Source organism: Pseudophryne corroboree, chromosome 4 (assembly GCF_028390025.1).
Source record: "Pseudophryne corroboree isolate aPseCor3 chromosome 4, aPseCor3.hap2, whole genome shotgun sequence".
Lineage (NCBI taxonomy): Eukaryota > Metazoa > Chordata > Amphibia > Anura > Myobatrachidae > Pseudophryne > Pseudophryne corroboree.
Window position 1 is genome coordinate 821,718,476 of NC_086447.1, and position 24,106 is coordinate 821,742,581.

The window sequence follows — 24,106 nt, forward strand, 5'->3', positions numbered from 1 at the left end:
GAATCCTCTGGTTTAATTGAAGAGAAAAAGTTTAAAAGTTTTCTGCGGCCCAGGCTCTCAGAAGAGGAGCGTCTGCGTCGCAGAAACTTAAACTTATGCCTATATTGTGGGGGTTTAGGCCATTATCTGCAGACCTGTGAGTTGCGCAAGCCAAAGTGTGGTGACGAGTCTTGCCCTCTGGCCAAGTTGAGTCATGATACAAGATCTACTCCTGTCTCTACTGTGGCAGAGGTACTTGTCACACAACCCACACAAAAAAGCTCTCTGTCCTATAATTGGGGTCCTTGGGCAAGGGAGCCCCATTATAGATTCAGGAATCAAAAGAGAATGTTTCTCTCCTCTCTTGAGGTTCCTGTGGAAGCGGAGTTGCAAGTCCCTGGAGTGGTGCCCGTAGCCCAGGGTCCTGGAGTGGTGCCCGTAGCCCAGGGTCCTGGAGTGGTGCCCGTAGCCCAGGGTCCTGGAGTGGTGCCCGTAGCCCAGGGTCCTGGAGTGGTGCCCGTAGCCCAGGGTCCTGGAGTGGTGCCCGTAGCCCAGGGTCCTGGAGCGGTGCCCGTAGCCCAGGGTCCTGGAGCGGTGCCCGATGCCCAGAGTGCTGGAGCGGTACCCGATGCCCAGAGTGCTGGAGCGGTACCCGATGCCCAGAGTGCTGGAGCGGTACCCGATGCCCAGAGTGCTGGAGCGGTACCCGATGCCCAGAGTGCTGGAGCGGTACCCGATGCCCAGAGTGCTGGAGCGGTACCCGATGCCCAGAGTGCTGGAGCGGTACCCGATGCCCAAGCTTATAGAGGGACATCAAATATTGTAGCTCAGGTTTCCATACCAGATGGGGTTTCAGAAGCTGTTACCCCAGGTAGGGACTTGAGGAGCGCAACCTCAGAAAGGGTATCTAAAACCATAGTTCTTGAAGGGAACTCGAGAAGCAAAACCCCAGAAGGGATCTTTGAAGTAATATCCCCAAGTGGGGTCTCGAGAGACGCAGCCCCAAAGAAGGGTCTAGAAGTCGCTTCCCCAGGAAAGAACTTAAGAAGCATAGCATTAGTGGAGGATCTGAACGTTATTGCTTCAGCAAAAGTCCCGGAAGTCATAGTCCCGGGAGAACTTTCGATTATTATCGACTCAGAGAGGGAGGCCGATGGCCCGATCCCAGTCAGGGAGGCCAACGACCCGGTCCCAGTAAAAGAATCCGAGGTGCTGGCCCCAGCGGGGTTCCCGGAGGCCACTGCCCCAGCGGGGTTCCCGGAGGCCACTGCCCCAGCGGGGTTCCCGGAGGCCACTGCCCCAGCGGGGTTCCCGGAGGCCACTGCCCCAGCGGGGTTCCTGGAGGCCACTGCCCCAGCGGGGTTCCCGGAGGCCACTGCCCCGGGTGGGTTTCAGAAAGTCACTGCCCCGGGTGGGGTTCAGAAAGTCACTGCCCCGGGTGGGGTTCAGAAAGTCACTACCCCAGGTGGGGTTCAGAAAGTCGCTGCCCCGTGTGGGGTTCAGAAAGTCACTGCCCCGTGTGGGGTTCAGAAAGTCACTGCCCCGTGTGGGGTTCAGAAAGTCACTGCCCCGGGTGGGGTTCAGAAAGTCACTGCCCCGGGTGGGGTTCAGAGAGTCTCAGCCTCAAGTAAGGGCAATAGTGACCAGGTCCTAGCAAAGCACTTCAGTCAGTCAGATGGGAAGGAAACAGATCCTGACTCTGATATCTCAACATCCATAATCTTTGATGGGGACTTAGCCCAATTTCTGGCGCTTTACAAACACTATTACATTATCATGTTGTCTAGACCATTTCTGGGCATCACTCCAGAGAACATTGTGCTCTATCTTATTTATTCTTTTAAAGGAGAGCCTTTTGAGTGGGCGACCAGCCTAATGAAAGCTGAAGATCCTATTCTTCAGGATCCCCCAGCATTCAGTGATGCAATTATTAAAAGATATGGTTCCAAAGAAATTGGTTCAGGTTCCTCTAAGTCACCCGTCTTGTCTGCTGAGAGTCCACAAAATACTGTAAACTCGGCACAGGAGTCTCAGCCCGTTGTTGTGACTGCAGGATGTGCTTTTCTGACTACTTCTTCTAATAATAGTACTTTACCAGAAAGTTCAGCTCCCAAGGGTAAGAGACCTGTCTCTGATTTGAACGCAGCCTTGCTGGGTGGTACCATCAGTTCAGACAATGTTTGGGGAATTACCTTGGTCAGACCTAAAGAGCTTTGTAAAAAGAAGAAGAAGAAAAAGAAATAATTTTTTGACTCTTGCCTTGATAAAAAAAAAAAAAAAAGATTTTTTTTCCCCTTGTCTTGTGTCCAGTGGCCACCATCAAGGGGAGGGCACTGTTACAAGCTGTGGTTGCAGCTTGTTTCTGTTTTCGTGTCTGTTAGACCAATGTGTCAGGTTTTTTTTTGTATCCCTTGTTCTGGATAGTCTGAATTTTGGGGTCTTTTGACCCCTCCTCAAGGGGGGGGTACTGTTATGAGCCACGGCTGTGGCTCATTCCTGTTTTGCAGTTTTGGTCTGTATTTCATGTTATACTTCCGTTTATGTTCCCCGTGGGTGTCATGGGGTGCTCGGAGCTCACCCTTAAGGAGGGGATACTGTTATGAACCACAGGTAGTGGTTCATTCCTATTTTATGTTTATTTAGTTGTTTTGCATGCCAGGATTTCCCATTGCTCTGTTTTGGATTACTCTTGTCTGCTGCCGCTGGTGAGTCTGTGCAATTGCAGCTTGTTCCCATGTATTCAGCCTCATCTGGCTGCTGATTGCATCTTGTCAGCTTAGTCGTGCAGCAGGCCAGCTGCAAGAGATAATTAATTAGGCCTCTCTGATATATGCTGGCTCACTGCAGTTAGCAGATGCTGATGATATTCCTTGGTTTGCAGTCTGCTTTAAGTTTGAGCTGGTTCTTGTCAGTCCCTGTGTGGATTCCTGTGTCAGTCCCTGTGTGTATTCCTGTGTCAGTCCCTGTGTCTGATCCCGTGTCCTACCCTGAGTTCCAGTGGATTCTGCCTGTCCTCCAGTTCTGAAAGTCGGTGTCGGCAGCTTCCTGTTTGCCTATGTCAGTTGCAGAAAGTATCCAGTCCTGCTCAAGCCGGTTGTTCCTGTCCTCAGTGGTCCTGTACTCAGAGATTTGTCATCTTTTCCTGGAGTCTGACTGAGCACCTTTAACATCCTGTGGTGTTCGTGAGTCACGGCGCAGCCGTGTGTTGCGGCTTGTCCGCTTACTGTTTATTATTTAGTATATTTGTGTCCTGGAGCTTTTGCGGAGGATTCCGCTTCCACAGATCCACTCTGGTATCCAGCGGTGCTGGAGAGGAGTAACGGATCAGTGGATCTTTGGTTGTCCTTTTCCCTGGCGGCTAGTCCGCACATACCTTTGGTTTAAGTTAGTTAGCTTGTAACCCCTGGCCTGGTTGCTTAGTCAGAGGGCCCCTTGTTATCACCCTGTCTCAGATTTCCCTTTGTCTCCCATTAAGACCTGAGGGGGCATCGGGGTTGGGCAGACATAATCCGCCCTTCGAACGCGGCTGCCATGGGCTCAAGCAACCATAGTCTCGCAGGGGATTTCAGATAACACGGGCGAGACAACGGAGTTAGGGCGCCAGGGGTTACTAGGCTTTCCTGCTCCCACAACCAGCATATCTTCCCAGTACTCTGACCTCAGCCATACGATCTCCTCTGGTCTGGAGTACGGGAATCATAACAAGGGTTAGGTTTAGGCTGCGGAAAAGGAGGGTTAGGGGGGAATTCACCATCAGGATGATGCGGTTGGTCTTCTGACCACCGGCACCATGACCACCGGCATATCAAACCCGACCCATTTTCAGAGCTAAGCCAATCACTTACCACTTTCAGTTTCAGTACAGCTATAGGAGTAGACATGGGTGTAACTATCAGGCAAATACCCCATCTCAGATTTTGTGTGAGATGCCTGGCGATGTGTATCTACAAATCACACCAGGGCCACTGCTCTCTGCTGCGGAGCACACAATTGAAAGCCCAAACTGGGCTCAACTGTACATGCTTACACGAGTGGGGAACACACATTGCCGGATATCCCTGACTGTAAGGACCCATAACAGCTGCATGGGCAGGCACAGTGGTGGTTAGACGCCTGAGGCCAGACCAAGCAAACACTAATCCGATTTTTAAAGCAAATAGCACACTAGACCAAGCTGTCTTTATAACACAAAGGTGAGCACGGCCATGTGTAATAGAGATATAAAGTATGTGCATATGCAGGTAATAAAAATCACACATCACATTTGCTAAACTTCATACTACTATGTTTGTGTTGGTCATCATTTGTGAAATACACGTGATGTATAGCACAACACATTTTGGCATTGCCCAATTCAAGTGTTTTTGTAGAATGAAAGTGTGCCCTTCCATAATGCAAAAATGCACCAGGGAACTTTTTATCTAATTTATTTTTATCTCAGAAGTACACCTATGCCATACTTAAGGATTGGACCCTCTCTGTCCAAATTCTCTCTCCCAGGAGACTTCTACTTTTCCGCAAACCCAGGCCTCATCACCTTAAACCAGGGGAAATCCACGAGCGAGAGTGAAGGCACCTCACCCTTTGCACTTTGTAAATGAATCCTACTATCCAAAACTGACAAAGTACTAAATCTTTATTTTTCAGCTCTTGTGTATTTCCTTGTTACCTTGAAGGGTAGCATGCTATTTAAAATACAATAAAAAAAAACTCCTATTTTTCTTAAAATAAATCTAGAACTGTCAATTAACTTACATTCATTTTAATTCTTTAGTAAGGTTCCTCTGTATGCCTTTGAGAAACCACTGTAATCCGATTCACATAGATTCACCTCTATACATTTGTCCTCTGTAACTGTGCTGTCCCCGATACTAATCAAGTTTCTGTTCTCATTAATGAACACACACACACATCCATTAAGAAGTGTCTGTTATCTACGTTCTTTAAAGAATTGGGAACAGGTGCTGTATCATGTACTATAAATGTGCTATCTAGAACTACTTCTTCATTTCTAACCTCTTTTGTCATCACTTTCAAACAAGGGAGTGAAGATTGTTCAGGATAAGATGCCCACTCTGAAGAAGAAGACACTATTCACATGTAATTTTATACTCTATTACCGTGATCTATGCACTTTTGGGTTATATTACATCAGTCCCGATTCCCAGGATTGAAAAAATGGCTCTGGTTTGGCCTCCGTAATTTTACCGATCCCCTAAATTAAAGCATTTTACTTTTTTCTCATTAACTGCTGCTCATTGATTAATCATTGATGTCTGCGTCAAGGAGCATTACCATGACAGATAAAGGAAGATGAATTCTAGATTACCAGAAACCCCTGCTTTCATCCTACAAAGATCTGATGCAAGTGGAGAGTTCTAAAAATATGTGTTGATGTGTCCTTGGCCTGTATACATATTTTGGCACTAAAGACCATTTTCATTTTGTAGCCACTATTACTAGAAATCTCTAAAAATGAAAGTTCTGGAGAGACAATGCAAGGCAACAGTAACAGCTTTCAAGCCGAAATACCTCTTCATGTCCTTGTCTTACATTCTCATGTCCCTCTGTTCCTATCCTTAATTCGTTTGAGGTAACCATAGCTTCAACAACATGTATCAATAATAAACTGAATGCCCTGTACAGAACCTTCTTCAGAAACTGTATCTCATGTTTACTTTTTAACACTTCAGTTATAAAGCTGGAAAAAAAAAACTACACTTTTTGCTGGAGATTTTATTATCCTTTCTAGAGAAGAGAAGAGAAGAGAAGCGGAGAATGACCCCCACTGCTGAAGCTGTTATATTAACTACAAGGAATTGATAAGGCTACAACAACAAAAGTTATCTTCTTCCAACAATCTCAATTGTTTTGAACATGTTCATGGAGCCCTATGTTTTTAAAACGTGTACAAAAAGACATACAATATCATCCATATCTTGGTCTGTGCATTGAGTCCTTCACCAATAATCTTCTGCTGTCACCAGAAAGAAGGCAATCAGGCTAATTTATGTGTTTCCAGGGTTTAACATCAACATCTCTTCTTATAATGCCCTTTATTACCAGTTATTTACCTAATGCACACATATTTTGCATTATTTTACAGACAATATTTGTCCATTCACATCAGCGGAATTTACAATCTATAATCCTTATCACATGTACCCAAACATACACAGCAGGGTTAATTTTTTAATTGGAAGCCATTTAACCTACCAGTATGTGGAGCGTTGGCATAAAGCCTTTCTTTACTATTGCCCTTTAACTAATGGAGGGTGGTGTGCATAGTAGAGATTGAGTCTTCCATATCCAGAAATCTAATGTCAAAATAATCCAAAATAGTTACTTTCTGATGGTTCAAAGTACACAAACATTGTTTCATGAGCAAAATTCTATATAAAAAAAAATAATGTGCAAAATTATCTTCAGGCTATATGTATGAAAAAAACCTAATAAAAATGTTTTGGGTTAAGGCTTGGGTCCTTTCCCCAAGATATCTCATTATGTTATACAAATATTCCAAAATACAGAAAAAATCCAAAATACTTCTGGTCCCAAGCATTTCAGATATGGGAGACTCAACCTGTAATTTAATTTAAAAAAATCTACATTGTCATCCTGAATATCACCAACAGTCTAATAAATGGACCAAAAGAGACAATCAGAGACACAAACACTACATGTGGGTTTATGTTACTTGCCAATTTTACTCCCTTGACCAGAATTTTCACACAATTATCGTGTTCATGAATTTATAAATAAAGACCTTATTTTTTTAATAATTTCTAGTACTTAAGAAAGTATATTACTTTCAGTATCCACTCAATCCTGTTGTTGATACCACCCTGCCTGACCTCCAAGATATCTAGATATAAACTTGTGATGCTTTATTTAAAACCTCTACTTATCAAAGCCATATGCTGCTAGACAATGCTGACCAGAACTGTGTTCACGTCCATAAAGCATGGCTCACCACCAAAACCATGAAGCTCAGAGGATCTTAGACTATACTGTATCAGCTGTTCTTGTTAAAATATAAACTACTCTTCTTCAGGCTTAACATACTATCCCATTGAACTGGGACACACATGAATTATACAGGTTCTTCTCCCTCTTACAACTCTGACCTTATCTCTCTTTACATTCCCACCCGTCCTCTTCGCTCTGCTAATGCACGCCGTCTCTCCTGCCAACTGATTACCTCCTCCCTCTCCTACCTACAAGATTTTGCACGTGCTGCTCCCTATCTCTGTAATGCTCTACCTCTCCCCATCCGACTCTCCACCTCTCTACAAAACTTCAAACGGGCTCTCAAGACCCACTTCTTCACCAAACCCAGCCAACTCTCCTCCTAACCCTCTTGTCTATGCTCACTGTCTACCCCTTCTGTGTCACTCTGGACTGTTAGCCCCTCACCTTTTAGATTGTAAGCTCGCAAGAGCAGGGACTTCTTTCCTCATGTGTCTTTTCTTTTATTACTTACACTCTTATACTCCATACTCCCTTTGATGGCACCTAACCCCGGGTTTTATATACCTGTCCTATATTGTCTTGTACTGTAAGTGCTATTTTCTTGTTTGCTCATTTGATTATGTACTGTGTAATGGGTGCTGCGGATACCTTGTGGCGCCATATAAATAAAGGATAATAATAATAATAATTAAAACCAGGTGAAATTCAGGCTTGAAGTCAGCCAGCTACAGAACCTGTACTTTACATATAACTAAGGACTTGTATGTGTCTCTACTCAATCTAGTTATCAATCACTGCTCTTGCAAAATGTCCCACACCAAAAACGGGTTATGGTTAACTGTTACTCAGACAATTTTGGATTCTAAGACATCTCATGAAAGATTACATTATTTTGTTGACTGGAAGGGAAATAGTCCTATAGAGAGAGCCTATGTCACGTGATGATCTAGAAAATGATTAGATCTTAGATTATAAGAGCATTCTCTGCACAGGGCAGATATCTTGAGCTACTATCTAAGCCTGAAGCACAGTTGGCTTGGCGTATATCTTGTATGTATTCTTACAATTCATGACCAGTACATGACCAGTATAGGGTGCTTACCCATATTCTCCCACGCTGATTTGTAATATTCCTGTCGGGATGGGCGGAAAGGGGCAGAATTTGGGTTTTATAATACAGGCCTAGTATGACTTTTCATGAAATTATTTCTTCTGTGTTAGAGAGCTTTTTATAGATTAATTGATGCCAAGTGGAACTAAAATGTCCGTGATGTGTGTCTGTGTCATATTCAGCTCTGTCTATGGACAAAAATACACTACATACAGATGCTATTTTATAATTCAATAATGCCCGTTTGACGTTCAGCCTGCATTGACCCCTCTTTGTCTTTATAATTATGCAAGAATTGTTGTAAAATTATGAGCAGAGAATAGGGAATATGGAATATTTATCGCCCCACTGCAAACTATAAATTTGCGCCCTCCCACAAATAAAGTCCTCTTAACATGTCTCTTTACAATGTCTCATATTAGGGAGATAAGGGTACATGTGTGTGACATTTGTTGTGTTACCTTTGCTGAGAGACCTGTGTGTCGGATTATACAGTGTGTGACCTAATAGAATCATGGTGAATGGAAACTGGGCTCTCTGCAGCGTCACTGCCAAGCCACCAGTCAAAGGCCGCAGTTTCCCACTGTGCGGTGGAGGAATATATATATATATATATATATATATACTGTATATAATACCCCAAGCACACTGACAGTCATGCATATACTCCCTTACTGGCTGCTAGTATACAATGTCACCACAGCTACATAATACATAGAAAAGGAATACTAACACTATATGTAACACAATGAAATGATACTGCTGGACCCATCACAGAGAGAGATGATGATCAGGGCCGGTGTGCTGTGCGTGAAGCAACGTGACGTAAATGTCGCATATCTCTGTGTCTGCGATGATAATGGGCTACATGCAGCACTAGGGTGTCCCCGCATCCTACAACCCATCACCGCTCACTAGGCATGCAATAGTAGCAATGATACAGGAAGGAGAGGGCATTACATCCCTCTCTGTGTAAGGGTTACCCACCAGGACAGCAGGGACAGCAGCAGCAGACTTCCCTCCATGATGAATGTCATATGTAGCCTCCTGCCCTAGCCTGTACAGCTGTAGGAGGCTCTCTAGTGACCCAGCGGGGCAATGACTGTGCCACCGTATTGGGTAATAAGTATGGAGTGAGATTAGAGGCAGTTCCGCTCTCAGACATAGCAGCATGCCCAGGACACAGCCGCTGTTGCCGTCCCCTGGCTCCCAGTCCCAGTAGCACTATATATATCATGTACTGTACACACAGCACTGAGTCCTCCAGTCCCAGACAGATGTGAATGGCTGGCCTGACACCCCCGGCAGCAGGGGCACAAGGTGTGTGCACAGTATCAGAGCGCGGATACCTGCTGACAGCTGTCCCCACACAGTGTGAGCTCAGCCTCAGCTAGAGGCGTCTGCCCTGTCCTCGTAACTGTGTATGGGTCATTACCAGGAGTCTGATGGACCAGGCACTGATGCCAGCTACCGGTACACGAAAGCGCACATTGCATTACAGGCTGCCGGCAAGGTGTTACCTGTGTGATGGAAGGAATGGAAGGCTGGTGGGAGGGATGTTAGGTTTAGGATGCTGGTAGGGTTTGGGCTAGGCTGCGGAGGGGAGGTTAGGGTAAGGCTGCGGGGAGGGTGTGTTAGGGTTAGGCTGCGGGTAGGGTGTGTTAGGTTGGGCACCTTCCTGGGGGGGGGTTTGGGGAGGGAAGGTGCGGGATGGGGGAAAGGAATATGCACCTCCATGGGGGGTTAGGCTTAGTCACAAAGGAGCCAAACCCTGATGCGCACACAGATACACACAGACACACACATACATACACACACATACATACACACACATACATATACACACACACACTTTCTCTCACTCTCTTTCCATCTACTTAACACAGTCTGGCTGTCGGCTCTGCAGCAGCCAGGTGCTACCGTGTAGCGCCGCCAACTTCTGTCCGTGTAGCACTGCCCCTCTGTCCGTGTAGCTCCACCACCTTTTCATCTGATCAGTCACTGTCACAAGAGGGGAGAGGAAGCTTCATGCTGCCGGCGCTGCTGCCTGTCATACAGTGACAGGCACCACAGCAGGCAGGCCAGGCGCAGTAGCGGGGATGCAGAGCAGGGAGAGTCCCACTCCAGCCTGGTGCCTCCCGGCTTTGCATCTCTTTGCTGAGCGGGTAGCGCCAGGCCTGTGAGTGACACATACTGCACTAATTATTTCATTAAAACCAGGCATTTTTGACAAACAGCAGACACTGGGCCTGATTCAGAGGCAGAAGCAGAAGCGCCTGCAGCTGCGTCTATTGGTAGTCGCCCGTCTGCAACTCTGTGCAAATGCTGGTACAAAGCCTTTCCCTGATGTACTTCCATGCATCCACATGTGCAAGGTCTGAGACGCCAACTGTCAGCGTCCACATACACAGTGTTACTGATTGGTGCATCCTTAGATGCCACTATCGGTCACACCATGGAAACTTGCACCAGCTCTATGGCAGAGGCAGCTTCTCCATCCGAGTATGGCCTCTTATGTGAGCATCTGTGTATACAACCACTGCCATTGATACGCCCATGACACACGCCCGTGTTCCTCAGTACTCCTATAATACGCCCATCAGGCGGACCATCTCCCAGTCACCGCCCAGGTATGGCCACTACATTTTCACTACACTTATGCCTGTGGCTAAGTACATGGCTACCTTTAGTAGTCGTTCCCTTAAAACGTAATGTGTTCCTCACTACTCACTTGCCCCAAGTCTTGTACATGTAACTCAGAGGTTCCCAACCACAGGGACATATGTATCAAAGCTTGGAGAGAGATAAAGTGGAGATAGATAAAGTAACAACCAATCAGCTCCTATCAGTTTACAGGCTGTGTTTGGAAAATGACAGGAGCTGATTGGCTGGTACTATATGTCTCTCCACTTTAGCTCTCTCCCAAGTTTTGTTACATATGCCCCACGGTCCTCAATGCACACTAACACCCCAGGTTATAAGGATAGCCATACTTGAGCATAGGTGACTTCATTAGTACCTCAGTTTTTATTTACTTTATCCATTGGTGCTCGAGGATGGATATCACTAAAATCTGGAACATTAGTGTGCATTGAAGACCAAGGGGCACATTTACTAAGCAGTGATAAGAGCGGAGAAGTGAGCCAGTGGAGAAGTTGCCCATGGCAACCAACCAGCACTTAAGTAACATCTATAATTTGCATACTATAAAATGATACAGAGCTGCTGATTGGTTGATGGGGAAATTTCTCCACTGGCTCACTTCTCCATTCTTATCACTGCTTAGTAAATGTACCCCTGAGATTGGAAAACACTCCTCCAATATGACCATCTAGAGACCAAAACAGGGCTTGTAGTGTTATCCCAATATTTAAGCCCATGGTCAGGACCAAAGCAAAGATCAGTGACAGTAAAATTAATAACAGTAACATTTTTACTAAATAGCGAGTTTGGCCGCTGGGTCTAAAATGGAAATCTCAATTTATCAAATAATGCAAATCAAGCCTAATTTTTGGGATTTACTATACCATTTAAATTCAACGCCAAGAGTTGGTGGCTCTAAAATCCCGCTGTCTAACAAACCAGCACCTTGTAGCGGACAAGAAAGTGGCAAAATTAACAGTGGAAGCTGATTTGCCGATGCCAGTGTGTAGAGAAAGTACTAAAAATTAGATGAAAATTGAAATAAAACGCTCTCTTAATTAAAAAAAAAAGTGATATGTAATCGATACATCATATATACTTTTAAAAGAGTATTTTATTTATTAATAAGGATGAGGAAGGAGAGCCTCTGCTATAAGTAACTTATCATCTGCATGGTTCAATTATGTTCTATTAAAAAGAAAAGTGTTGAATTATTTAACTATGTTTTGTAAATCCTAGCTCTGGGCTTATAACAATGGCAGGTGGATCTGCTGGAACAAAAGTTCATGGTTGGTAACTCATCACGGACTTCATCAGGGGAGGTGGGCGGAAATGTGTCTGCAGACACTATTGGTGGTTAGATGTTTAAACTTCAAACGAACGGGAACACAACAATTCACAGGGAGCCAGTATTACTATAACACTACTAAAAAAAAGATCATGACAAGCAGGGCTGAAATAGTATCCAAATCTATCTTATGAAAAGGGAATTGTGAGGACATAAGGCCAAAAAGTTCATGTGTGCTGTCAGATGCTCTGCATCTCTGTATCTTCCAGCAGTAATTGCATAAAAACTGAAGAAAAAGAACATGCTTCTTACAGATTAACAGTTAATGCTGAAACACTTTATACATTTGCTGATTAACCCGTTTTCTTGCAGACTGCATTGGGATATGCTCAAAATTATTCTGTCCATAGCTACATTGTCACCAGTCTTTGGGGGAAATGTCATGAAGAGTGATTTATCAAAATCACCAATTTTCCGCAATTTTATCCGTGAAATTTAAAGCAGCTAATTAAATATAAAACTTCTTTAAAGTTTAAATCATGCCACAAAAACTGCCACAATCGGCTATTTTGACAAACTGCAGCTCATTCAATAAACCCCTTTGTGTGAGCTGAGAAAGGTCAGCTGGTCTATCAGATAGGCTTTATCTCATCTCCATAACAGCAATGCCAAGTTTTTCAGAATGGTTTAACACCTTGGCATTGTTCAACCAAATGCCACTGCATTAATCACTATTTCTACTTTCAGAAATGCCATTTTGAAAATGAAATACTTATTCTGGAGTGAAATGAGGACATGAGCTAAATTCCCAATCAAATGAGGAAATGAGCTAAATTCCCCATCAAATCCTTATCTGCATGGAGTTTGCATGTTCTCCCAATGCTTGCGTGGGTTTCTACTGGGTAATCCAGTTTCCTCCCACAATCCAAAAACATAGGGTGACAGGGAATATACTGTAAGTCGAATATTCCATTTGGTCAGGAACTGTTGAGAATGACTGAAATATTCTCTTAAAAAGGGCTGCAGAATATGTGTGCCCTTTATAAAACCATTACTCTGTATAACTGAGACTTAATTAAAGGGGGAACATTGAGCAGAGCAATAGAAGTATTTGTCAGGCAAACGGATTGCCACATCACCGCGCCATTTTACTTAACTCGTTTTAAAAGTACCAGCACCAATAGTTATACACACCAATCTAATTAGGAGTTGGTTGGAGAATCTAACATTAAACTGCAATGTGCCAGCTCTGCATATGGAGACCAGAAGACTTCAGTGGTCCCCAGTGCCAAGGTAATGGGTTCCATGAAAGGAGTAGGGACTTCAATGCACAGGTAGAGAGTGGGGACCCGAATATACTGGTAATCAAGGGTGGATTGTTTGTTTATTAAAAGACCTTCTGTATAGGGCTAGTTTACAGAAGAGGCGCTAAAAATCAAGTTAATCTTGAAAACAGTCTTCTATATAGCCTTGTTTTGGTGAATACCAAAATACACAATACAGATTTAGTTAATTCTGATACTGAATATAACAAAAATATACTGTATTTGCATTTCATAGTTAAAAATGTAACATGACAAGGGAGCCAAATGATCTATTGGGGTCAATTTCAATTTTATGCAATAGGACTGTGTACAAAACTCGGGGTGAGTTCAGTCCGACAGCTAATTGAATTGACCCTATTGTGTTTCTAGTGATGTGAGAACATAAAGCAATGTTTTTGGGTGCTTTTTGGAAATGTATTGCACACCATAAACAATTTGGGGCTGAATTAAAGAAGGGAGCACATTGTGTTCAGGTGTAGAATATGTGAACAAGCAAAACATACTGTATATCCCTGCTGGAGGCGCAAGTGTAAACATTCTTTGCATGCCGGAAAAACGCGTTCTTGCATGTACATGGCTTTCTGTATTTTTACACTGGATTTACAAGTTTGGCTAATCCACACTCCCCTAACAACCGTATATTGGGCATTTTATACTCCCAGTCCCCCCTGCAGCATAAAAATGTTGTACCTAGTAATGGATTTGCTCTTATCTATAAACCATTACATTGATAGTGTTGTTTGGGTAGAAGTCTCCAGTAATATATACAGTATGATTGTTGAGAAAAGGCTGATTCTCTGTATTAAATACACACATTACTAGCAGATAGCCTTGTCCCAGCGCTCCTTATGATGGTAACATCATATCTTCCCTAGTGATACAGAGGAGAAAAGTAGGCTTTAATGTCTTGTAATAGGAAACAGTAAAACCCGCAGATTAAGATATCGCAGTATTGAGCATTTTGAACTGGGCCAGGATAGAGCCCTAGACAATGTTACATCAGAGTTATACTATAAACTAAAGTAGGACACTTAAAAAAAACAACAACCAAAGGACCATTTTCTACATCTGCAGTGTCAAGAGATGCCAGATACATGTAAGAACATACATAAAGCAATGTTTTTTTGGGGGGCTGCACGTAAACATACGGATATCAGCACAAAACATAGTTTTACACACATTTTACTGCATTGAAGAGATTTATTCAGACTTTTTTGTTTTATCTATACACACTATTTTTTTCTCTTAAGGGTGGTACTCATGGAGCGATATTCTAAGCAATCTGACTAGTTTGCTTAGAATTTAAGCAGGATCGCTCCGTGTGTACCCCCTACAGCGATAGCGATGCGCAGCCCCGCGCATCGCTATCGCTGGTGCTAGATTGGCCTGCCGTGCAGGCCAATCTAGCGGGTCGCTCATTTCACCACTGGGTGAAATGAGTGGCACCCCATCTCCCCCCCCACGCTCAGTACAGATCGCGCTGTGCTGAGCGGCGGGAGAGATGTGTGCTGAGCTGTTCGCTCAGCACACATCTCTCCCACATCGGCCCTTCTATATGGGCCTTAATATTGCAAATTTCAGCCCTTATACAACACCCTGCTCTCTCTTCCCATGCCACCTTTCTACCCTGCTCTCTTCCCCCATCCATATCCCAGACCTCTTTCCTTGCCATATATCCTATTGCCTATGCTGCAGGAGATACAGTCATTTGCAGACATGTTGTCAGTTAGGAATGAAGCTGACTACAGAATGCCGTCTTTGCCAGAGATGAAGGATCGCTTGCAGGTGGGCAGCCAGAAGTGGTACCCCATGCCTCCCTTTGTTGAGAGTCGCTGCATTAAAGGATCGGGCAGAGAGGCATCATCACTTCTTGGAGAGAGATAAAGTACCAGCCAATCCACTCCTAACTGCCATATTACAGGTTGTGTTTGAAAAATGACAGGAGCTGACTGGCTGGTACTTTTCCCCCCTTCATTTTAGCACTCTCCAAGCGATGATGCATCTTGACCTAGGTCACAAATATATTTCATTCTGTCAGGAAGCCCAATATCCAGTCTTTCCTGACCATGTGGGAACGGCAGTAGCCTTTGTTCTTTATTATTCCTGGGTGTATGATACTTTCACAATCATTGCAAACAGTAGCTACTGTTTACTGTGGCAGGAAGCCTAGATAGTACCCTTTATCAGTGATAATTAAAGTAGGCAGTATTGTGTGAGGTCTTCACTCCTTTAACTCCTCAATGCATGCTGATAATTAGAAATATCTTATCTGGTGGTGTCAAACCATGTATCGATATTTCTAAACATAATCCATGAGATTGGGAGGATTATTCTCCTGCATGACCCATAATCTCCTGACCATAAACCCAGTAGGTTCAGTAATGGAACCAGCAACTATATTGTTTTATTCCTGGCTCCGTGTACAGACAGCTTTTTAAACTGAACCCTGTTTGTACATTTCAAAAGAACAGCAGTGCTTGCGCATTTTCATCATGTGACACCACTGGGGATTTCTTCCTGGTTGCTGCGCCAACAATCTGCAATGAGGAAAATCAGTAATCCTATGCAAGGAGTGAATTTTATAGTAACTGTTATGCTGGCCATACATTAGTATGACTCGCATTAGGGCCCTCATTCCGAGTTGTTCGCTCGCAAGCTGCTTTTAGCAGCTTTACACACGCTAAGCCGCCGCCTACTGGTAGTGAATCTTAGCTTCTTAAAATTACGAACGAAAGATTCTCAAAATTGCGATTACACACCTCTTAGCAGTTTCTGAGTAGCTTCAAACTTACTCGGCATCTGCGATCAGTTCAGTGCTTGTCGTTCCTGGTTTGACGTCACAAACACACCCAGCGTTCGCCCAGACACTCCTCCGTTTCTTTAGCCACTCCCGCGTTTTTCCCAGAAACGGTAGCGTTTTTTCCGCACACATCCATAAAACGGCCAGTTTCCGCCCAGAAACACCCACTTCCTGTCAATCACACACCGATCACCAGAACGAAGAAAATACCTCGTAATGCCGTGAGTAAAATTCCTAACTGCATAGCAAATTTACTTGGCGCAGTCGCAGTGCGGACATTGCGCATGCGCATTAGCGACTAATCGCTCCGTTGCAAGAAAAAAATACTGAGCGAACAACTCGGAATGACTCCCTAGATGCGAGTCGTACTAATAATCTCCCCGCTAGCCGCCGGCGTGCGATCGTACGTCCGCAATTGCCGGGAGCCGGGTTCGGCTGATCATATGTGCCGCACATATGATCAGCTGATGTGATGTGCGACCCAGGGCCGCGCATCGCATTGTATTTGCACCCATTAACATGCACGATCTGCATGTCATGGGTCGATTGATAGGTCGATATCGTGTATTCGTACACAATATCAACCTAGTGTATGGCCAGCATTACTGTAGTTACGGGTACTGTACTAATAGTTTAGTTTTCATTGATTCTATCAGTAATAAAATATGGGACATTGATTACAGTTTCTAATTTCTCTTTCGCTCTATTCTGGTTAAAGGAATAAAGAAAGCATACAAAAAATATCTTTGCTCTTCTATAACATAAAATTTTACAAGAAATGAATGCAATTATTATTTGCAAAGTTTATTTTTTGTATTGTACATTGTTCTTGCTGTTTACAACTTTTGTCAGTACTGTATGTAGATACAAATTTATATGCCTAAAAGCTATATAAACATCCTAAAGGCTAGGAAGGTATCAATCCAGTATTATAACAAAAACAATATATAATAGAATAAAATGTTACATTTTTCTACGTTTGAAGGTTACTGTTCTTTCTACACTGACTAACCTTGTTGTTTACTTGAAAACTTGTGGTTTAAATTGGACACTGGCTTGGATGGCCAATTGTCCCATGTATTCATGTAATGTTCTCTTTCTGTGCTTAACCACGTATAAATAAAGAATTTAAAAAAAAAAGATTATAATCAGCACTGCACAAAAGACAGTACTTCACTCTGCTTAACAATATCCAGATTTGGCAAAAACATTAGGATTTCTCAACATCTGATCTCTGACTAGTATGCCCAAACAACAGATTGACGAAAAATAAATCTAGTTTGTTCCAACATTAAATGATGCGGCATGGCAACATATTACTTATCTGAACAACAAACTATGGGTCTGTATCACAGACAGCAGCAGATCGAAGAGCAGTTACCACACCAGAGTTCAGACTACGCCATCCTGAGATGGCAAATCTGTACTCCGTGGAGAAGCTGAGAGCAGAGCTTTCCGTTCCTTCATGAATCGCACTTACCATACAAAAGTACAAGGGGCAGAAGTACTCCAAGGTTCTGATTAAATCCCTCTCAGGAGGCAATGTGATAGAAGCCCATAGGTGCACATACTGGATGCGCTGCTGCTGATGATGGCTCCTTTCACCATCAGATAGCTGGGTGTGGTGCAATCGCATAGATGACTCTGAATACCGGCGAAAATCCACATTTATTTCTGAACACGGAAAAAGGACACAATTGCGGCTATTTTACATGCAACTCTGAATCTCGGTCTTTATTGTGCTAAGGTTTAATCACTTACAATAGTTCCCTTCTGAGCAGTGAAGATTGAGTGATAGAGAACCCTTGTGTTATATTATCAACATTATCAGCACATTCTGCTTGACATTTCTTTAACATCTGCATACAGTACAGTAAATAAAATATTGTAGGGCAGATGTATCAAGCCTTGGAGAGAGATAAAGGATTCTATGCATGAATTTATTTATTTTTAAACTGAATTGTTACTTATCACTATACATCGCATCGCTTCAATATGATGTATAGTTGTAATAAGTAGCAATTCATGTACACCTAACCGGCGATGCGCATCGGTGAGGTCTTCTCCAGGCAGTCCCCTCACAAATGCGTGGAGTCAGCTGACGGGTTCCACTAGGCATGTGTCGCCGTCTGACCACACGGAAGGCCACAGTGGCCACTGGGAGGTCAGGGGGGGTGAAGCCAACATGGGTGCCAAACAGAGAGCTGGGAAGCATTGGGCTTCCCTGCAGTTACCGCACCACAGTTCAGGTTATGCCATCCTGAGATGGCAAACTTGAACTCCATGGAGAAGTGGAAAGCAGTGCTTTCGGTTCCTTCATGAATTGCACTCACATACAAAAGTATGGTGATGCGATTCAGGCACAGAGAGCGGGGGTGCCGCTGGAGAAGTCAGGGACTTCTCCATGGTAACCCGCTCTGTGAATTGCGGTAAGCAGAGAAAAGCCCTGTTTAACGCAAAACAGGACTTTTCTCTGCTTTATGAATAGACCCCAAAGTGAAGTAGTTCCCCAAAAACAGCCAATCAGTGTTTGTCATTTAAAATACTGTGCTAGATAAATAACAGCTAGATGTGGATTGGTTATAATTGTAATATTTTCTGGTGATTTCAACTTAGACGTTTAGTTTATAGGATGCCTAGACAGAAATAACTTCAGAATTTATGTCTATCTGTTTGTGTCTGGGTTTTTTTTTTGTCCAGGAAACTCAAAATATACTGAACTGATTTTGATAAAACCTTCACTATTCGATATGTTATTTATCAAGAAATAGGATAAGCTATATATCATTGCACCTGTTCTCAAGAGGGGGGGAATCACCTTAGGGGAAATCACTGGGAAAATGTCTGCCATGCCATTTTTCAAGAGACCTGTGCATTAATAGTAGACTAGACTAGACACTAGAGTCTACTAGCAGCGCCGTCGATCACAGTGACATAGAAACTACAATGCCAGCAAGAGAGAGAGAGAGAGGAGGGGGACCGGATGGAGTCTGCATATAGGCCCCCTCCTCTCTTAATACCCCCCTGGGTAAGTAGTACACAGAAAACCTAATTGCGTGCACGGTCACGTAGCGTTGGGGTGAGTTGTGGAGGAAAGCACGCCTAGTGGTAATCTGGGTGCATAGGGCTGTGTAACCACCAGGCCAGTGACAGGGGATGCTACTGCCGGTCTGTGTAACGCTGATAGTCAAATAATGTGGCTTCAACGTGGGCGAATCCTCGGGCGACAGCTAGTAAGCATATAGGCCCAGATGTATCAAGCCTTGGAGGGTTCACTACGGCTGGCCGGCGGTCGGGCTCCCGGCGACCAGCATCCCGGCGCCGGGAGCCCGACCGCCGGCTTACCGACAGCTTGGCGAGCGCAAATGAGCCCCTTGCGGGCTCGCTGCGCTCGCCACGCTACGGGCACGGTGGCGCGCTACGCGCGCCACACTATTTTATTCTCCCTCTATGGGGGTCGTGGACCCCCACGAGGGAAAATAATTGTCGGTATTCCGGCTGTCGGGCTCCCGGCGCCGGTATACTGAGCGCCGGGAGCCCGACCGCCGGCAAACAGAAGACCACCCGCCTTGGAGGGTGATAAATTGCATGGTGATAAAGTACCAACCAATCAGCTCCCAACTGGCCTGTTACAGGCTGGGTTTGAAAAATGACAAGAGTTGATTGGCTGGTTCTTTATCACCGTGCAATTTATCACTCTCCTAGGCTTGATAAATCTGGGTCATAGTGCTAATTAAAGAAGATTATGTGGCTTTGTATTACTAAACAATGTTACTGGTAGACTATACATGTTTTAAAGAACTTTCCACAATACAGTAAAGATCACAGGCCTGCATGGTTGGGACAAAAGATTTAAAATAAATAAAGCTGACTATAGTGTTATTATATTGTGAGCTATGTACTGTACGGCGCAGCCTGAGGAATTGAAGAGTAAAATCAGCAGGTGTGTTATTTACATCCCCATTGTCTCACTGTTGTGGTCTGTTTAACCGAGTCCTTTATAGTAAAACAATATTAACTTAAGCAGAGAAGAGTGGATTGAAAGGTAATATTTACTTCATTTAGAGTGCACTAATCATAATCATTAAAAAATGAACTTCAGAATCCAGATATTTTAAGACCATTGGATGTAGAGTTTCTGAAACCTGATCTAATTCAGTAATTTTTAATACAGTCAATAGAGGATATAGGGCCACAGTAAAAACAGGACTGAACACAAAAGCCTTTCTACAACGAGCTGCATTTTGCTTTACTTGATAGGGTTGACAGTTATTGAAAGAAGGTAAATCCTATTTAAAGGTTCATTTTATTTGTGTTTTGAGAGCAAAAAAGGGAAAACAAGTATAAAGTATTAGTTTAAATGCAACTTCAGGTACTGTAGGTGCCTTGAATAAAAATAATGCTACAGTTGTTTCTCAAGGCTGCTAAGAGCTGACATATTTATCCTTCTTAATGATTTACCCTAAATCTCCAATGTCAACCAGTTTTACTCAATCACATTTTATAGAACTTGTACATTATGAAAGTAAGTGCTGTATGCAGTATATGATAAAATGATGCTAATTACAAAGGACTCAATTCTAGATAATAAAGTACAGTATAGTTCTAGTGGCTTTGTAGGGTTTTTTACAGTTAATTATTTTACAATTGAAATTGTTGACTTTAAAAAGGCAACTTATATGCCTGGAACATATGGCAGGCATTTGCCCGTAACAAAAAAATAACATCTGATCATAAACAGTTTCCGTATGGGCTCAGTTATGGATGATTCTGCTTATGGACGCCTAAATGGTGAATCTTGTATTATAAATCAAACCACACCTGCTACTGTAATTGCAGTATCGTTTGTATTGCTAATCTGATGCAAAACAATAACAGTAGTTTTATCTTTATAGATCAGTATTTCAAAGTTGAATTATTACAATAGCAAAGTCAAAATAATAAACTTTATGGCATTTTTTTTACATGCTCATTTGCACTTATACTTAAGCCATTTTATTTACTCATACGTATAATTTTTCATTAGCCAGATCTGTAAATGTTCTATCCATTAGAGAGACTGTACCTCCGATATAATTGCACTTACAATACTATCAAGTTCTCTAACTGTTATCAGCATGCTAGCCCATCTAGAAAAAAGATAGTCAATATGTACTATAATAATTTATCTATTTATATTAGTGGTGGACAATAAGCGGCCCTCCAGCTGCTGCTGAACTATACATCCCAGCATGATCTTGTTTGTTTTTCTTTTACATGATACTGTATAAGCATGTTTGGCAACAAAACAAATGTCATGTGTGGTCTGGTTTTCCACCAACACTGCTCAAAATGTGACTCCTAATTTCATCTGGTGCCAGTGATCAGCCCTGGCACCGTCAAGTACTCAATTTTTCCATGAATTTTTACTCAGTTTTGGCATGAAGGAGAAGAAATATGTAAATATAAACATATCTGTCCAACAACAAACATATAACTTAAGCCTATTGAAGATATAAATGAATGTGGCTTACTGGAGATCAGGGTAAAATTCCTAATAGACTGCATTGTCAATAAATAAGAAAAGGAGATTTATAGCAAGGTGATGCACTGAGTGCTTCAGCGCTGTAGGAGAGAAATCAGCTACATGGGAACTACAACTCATTTCATAATGTAGGGTCATGATGGGAGTTGTAGTTCAGTAGCAGTTGCCAGGCTGATTTTTGCCTATATCTTTCCAAAAGAACCATAAGGCCCAGATTTAGCAATCCTTGGAGAGTGATAAATTGCACAGTGATAAAGTACCAACCAATCAGCTCCTAACTGTCAATTTGCAAACACCGCCTGTAACATGGCAGTTAGGAGCTGGTTGGTTGGTACTTTATCACCGTGCAATTTATCACTCTCCACGGCTTGATAAATCTTGGCATTAATAGGAAAACTGATAACAGGAGAATTATATACACCTGATTTTGGTGTGTTCAGTTTCCAATGTAGTGGTTACTATAACCCCATTATAATACACAGCAGCTCCAGTGTTAGAGTTACTGCTTACATGTGACACTTCCAATACACGTGGACTTTGTCTAATGGGTACTGTACATTAGCACTGAAACCTGGAGCTGGCCTATAGCACCTTATTCCCATTGCCAGGAAGGTCCCCTATATTGCTGTACATTGTGTAGATTCCAACACTCAGGCAAATTGCTTCTTCTTTATTGTAATGCAGGAATTTGTCTAATTAGCCAGATGCTGCATCTACTGTATAAATTGTACCCCCATTACAGTGTGTACGATTTAGCCCTCCTCATGTTACTATAGTTGCTGCTATAATATTCTGCTTTTCCAGAATATGTTATTACGATCCGGTATATTACACTCAATCAATACAGTATCATTTTCCTCCCACCACGGAGAGGTTATTAGGTAACTAGATAATACACTGTACAGTTGCCTTTTACACCCAACACTTTTAGCATTATTTAGAACATTAAACAGCCTGTATTTTATATTGTATCATGTGTGCTTTACATTACCCCAAATATAATATAAATCCTTATTAACAAAGAGACTGATTATTTTTTTCCTGTTCTTTACAATATGCAGAAAAACTGTTAATTACAGTGAAATACTCAGGAGCATAATTGTGTGATATGATCAGAGGTAGCAGAATTCAGTATATTACAGGTAAATATTTGTATTTGATTATCTTGCAAAAGAAACAGATTTTAGCTCTACAGTGCACACATAGGATATTATGCAGAAGGTGAGAGACATTACAGTACCTTTCTGACCCCTTCAAAGCCATATTCTTCTGCAAGTTTCTTCGCTTCTTCTTCTCCAGCTTGGGGTAAGTCCACCAAGAAATGTCCGGTGAGGGCAGCGCTCCCAGCAGTGGCAGAAATTCTAGCACACAGCAGAACCATGCCAGCAATTGCACACTCTATCACAAATCCTTTCATCTTCCTGACTTGGAGGGTTTGAAATGAAGTGGAGAGGTTTTAAGTCTGCAAAGCAAATGCAGAGGAGGGGGGGGGGAATAAATGCTGAAGCAGTAAACTGTAAAGGACAATGTGCCTTATCTTACTGCATCTCTCCTCGTATGCCAAGCAGAGCAACTCTGCTTCTAAGGTTGCCTAGCCGTGTGTGTGTATGTGAGCCTACTCCTGATGCCAAATCTGCATCCCAACCCCTCCCCATTTATAATTCATTGCAGGCTCAAAGCCAGGACCAATGGCTTGATGCTGGATGCTGAGAGCTCCACTCCTCTTCTGTCAGGGGCTGCTCATTAGTGCCCAGCCACTGGCTGCCTGATTCAGCACCCTGGAGAATTCCTCCATTTCTTCAGCAGCTCCACAACTGTCAAACATGAGCTGTTCAGTCAGGGAAAACCCACAAGGGATGGCAACTGTTATCAAAACTGAGGTCATATAGTCCACCTACATACTGTGAGATCGTGAGCTGTGGCACAGATGGGCTTTCAAGGTGGAAGGAACATGTTAGCACAGACTTTGCAGAAAGGGAGAAATAAGAACCACTGATGTTATAGCTACATAATTATGCACAATCTAATATGCATTAGTCTTGGAAAAATGCCTACGCATGATTACTGCTGTAAATGTTCTAGCTGTTCAAGTATGTATGCCATATGCAAATCATACAGTATATATATACACACACACACACACACACACACACACACACACACACACACGTAAATGTATGCTGTATGAACTGACACATGCTATCTAGCTATATACTCAAATATTTATATACACCAACACATACTGACACACACACATATTTTAATAGTGTGTATATATATTGTATATGCATATTTAGATAGGTAGGTAGTTATATGGTAGACTCTGGGGTCTATTCAGACCTGGACGCAGCCGTGTGTTCGCACACAGCGGCCACGTCCAAGGGATCTGTGCGCGCACACTGGCCATAGTGTGCATGTGAGACCCTTCACCACATTGCCACAAGGAGATTAACAGCGGCGGCCG

The 24,106-nt window shown here is 43.1% G+C and overlaps 1 protein-coding gene across 1 annotated transcript in view; it reads right to left on the bottom strand.

Annotated features, from left to right (window-relative positions):
• The window catches only part of PCSK2 (proprotein convertase subtilisin/kexin type 2), a 342,143-nt gene extending 318,713 nt beyond the window's left edge, over positions 1-23,430 (bottom strand). Inside the window, exon 1 of the mRNA XM_063918519.1 lies at positions 22,883-23,430. Within this exon, the coding sequence (XP_063774589.1) occupies positions 22,883-23,059 (177 nt within the window). The 5' untranslated portion in view covers positions 23,060-23,430. The remainder of the gene's footprint in view (positions 1-22,882) is intronic.
• Positions 23,431-24,106: the final 676 nt, after the last annotated feature.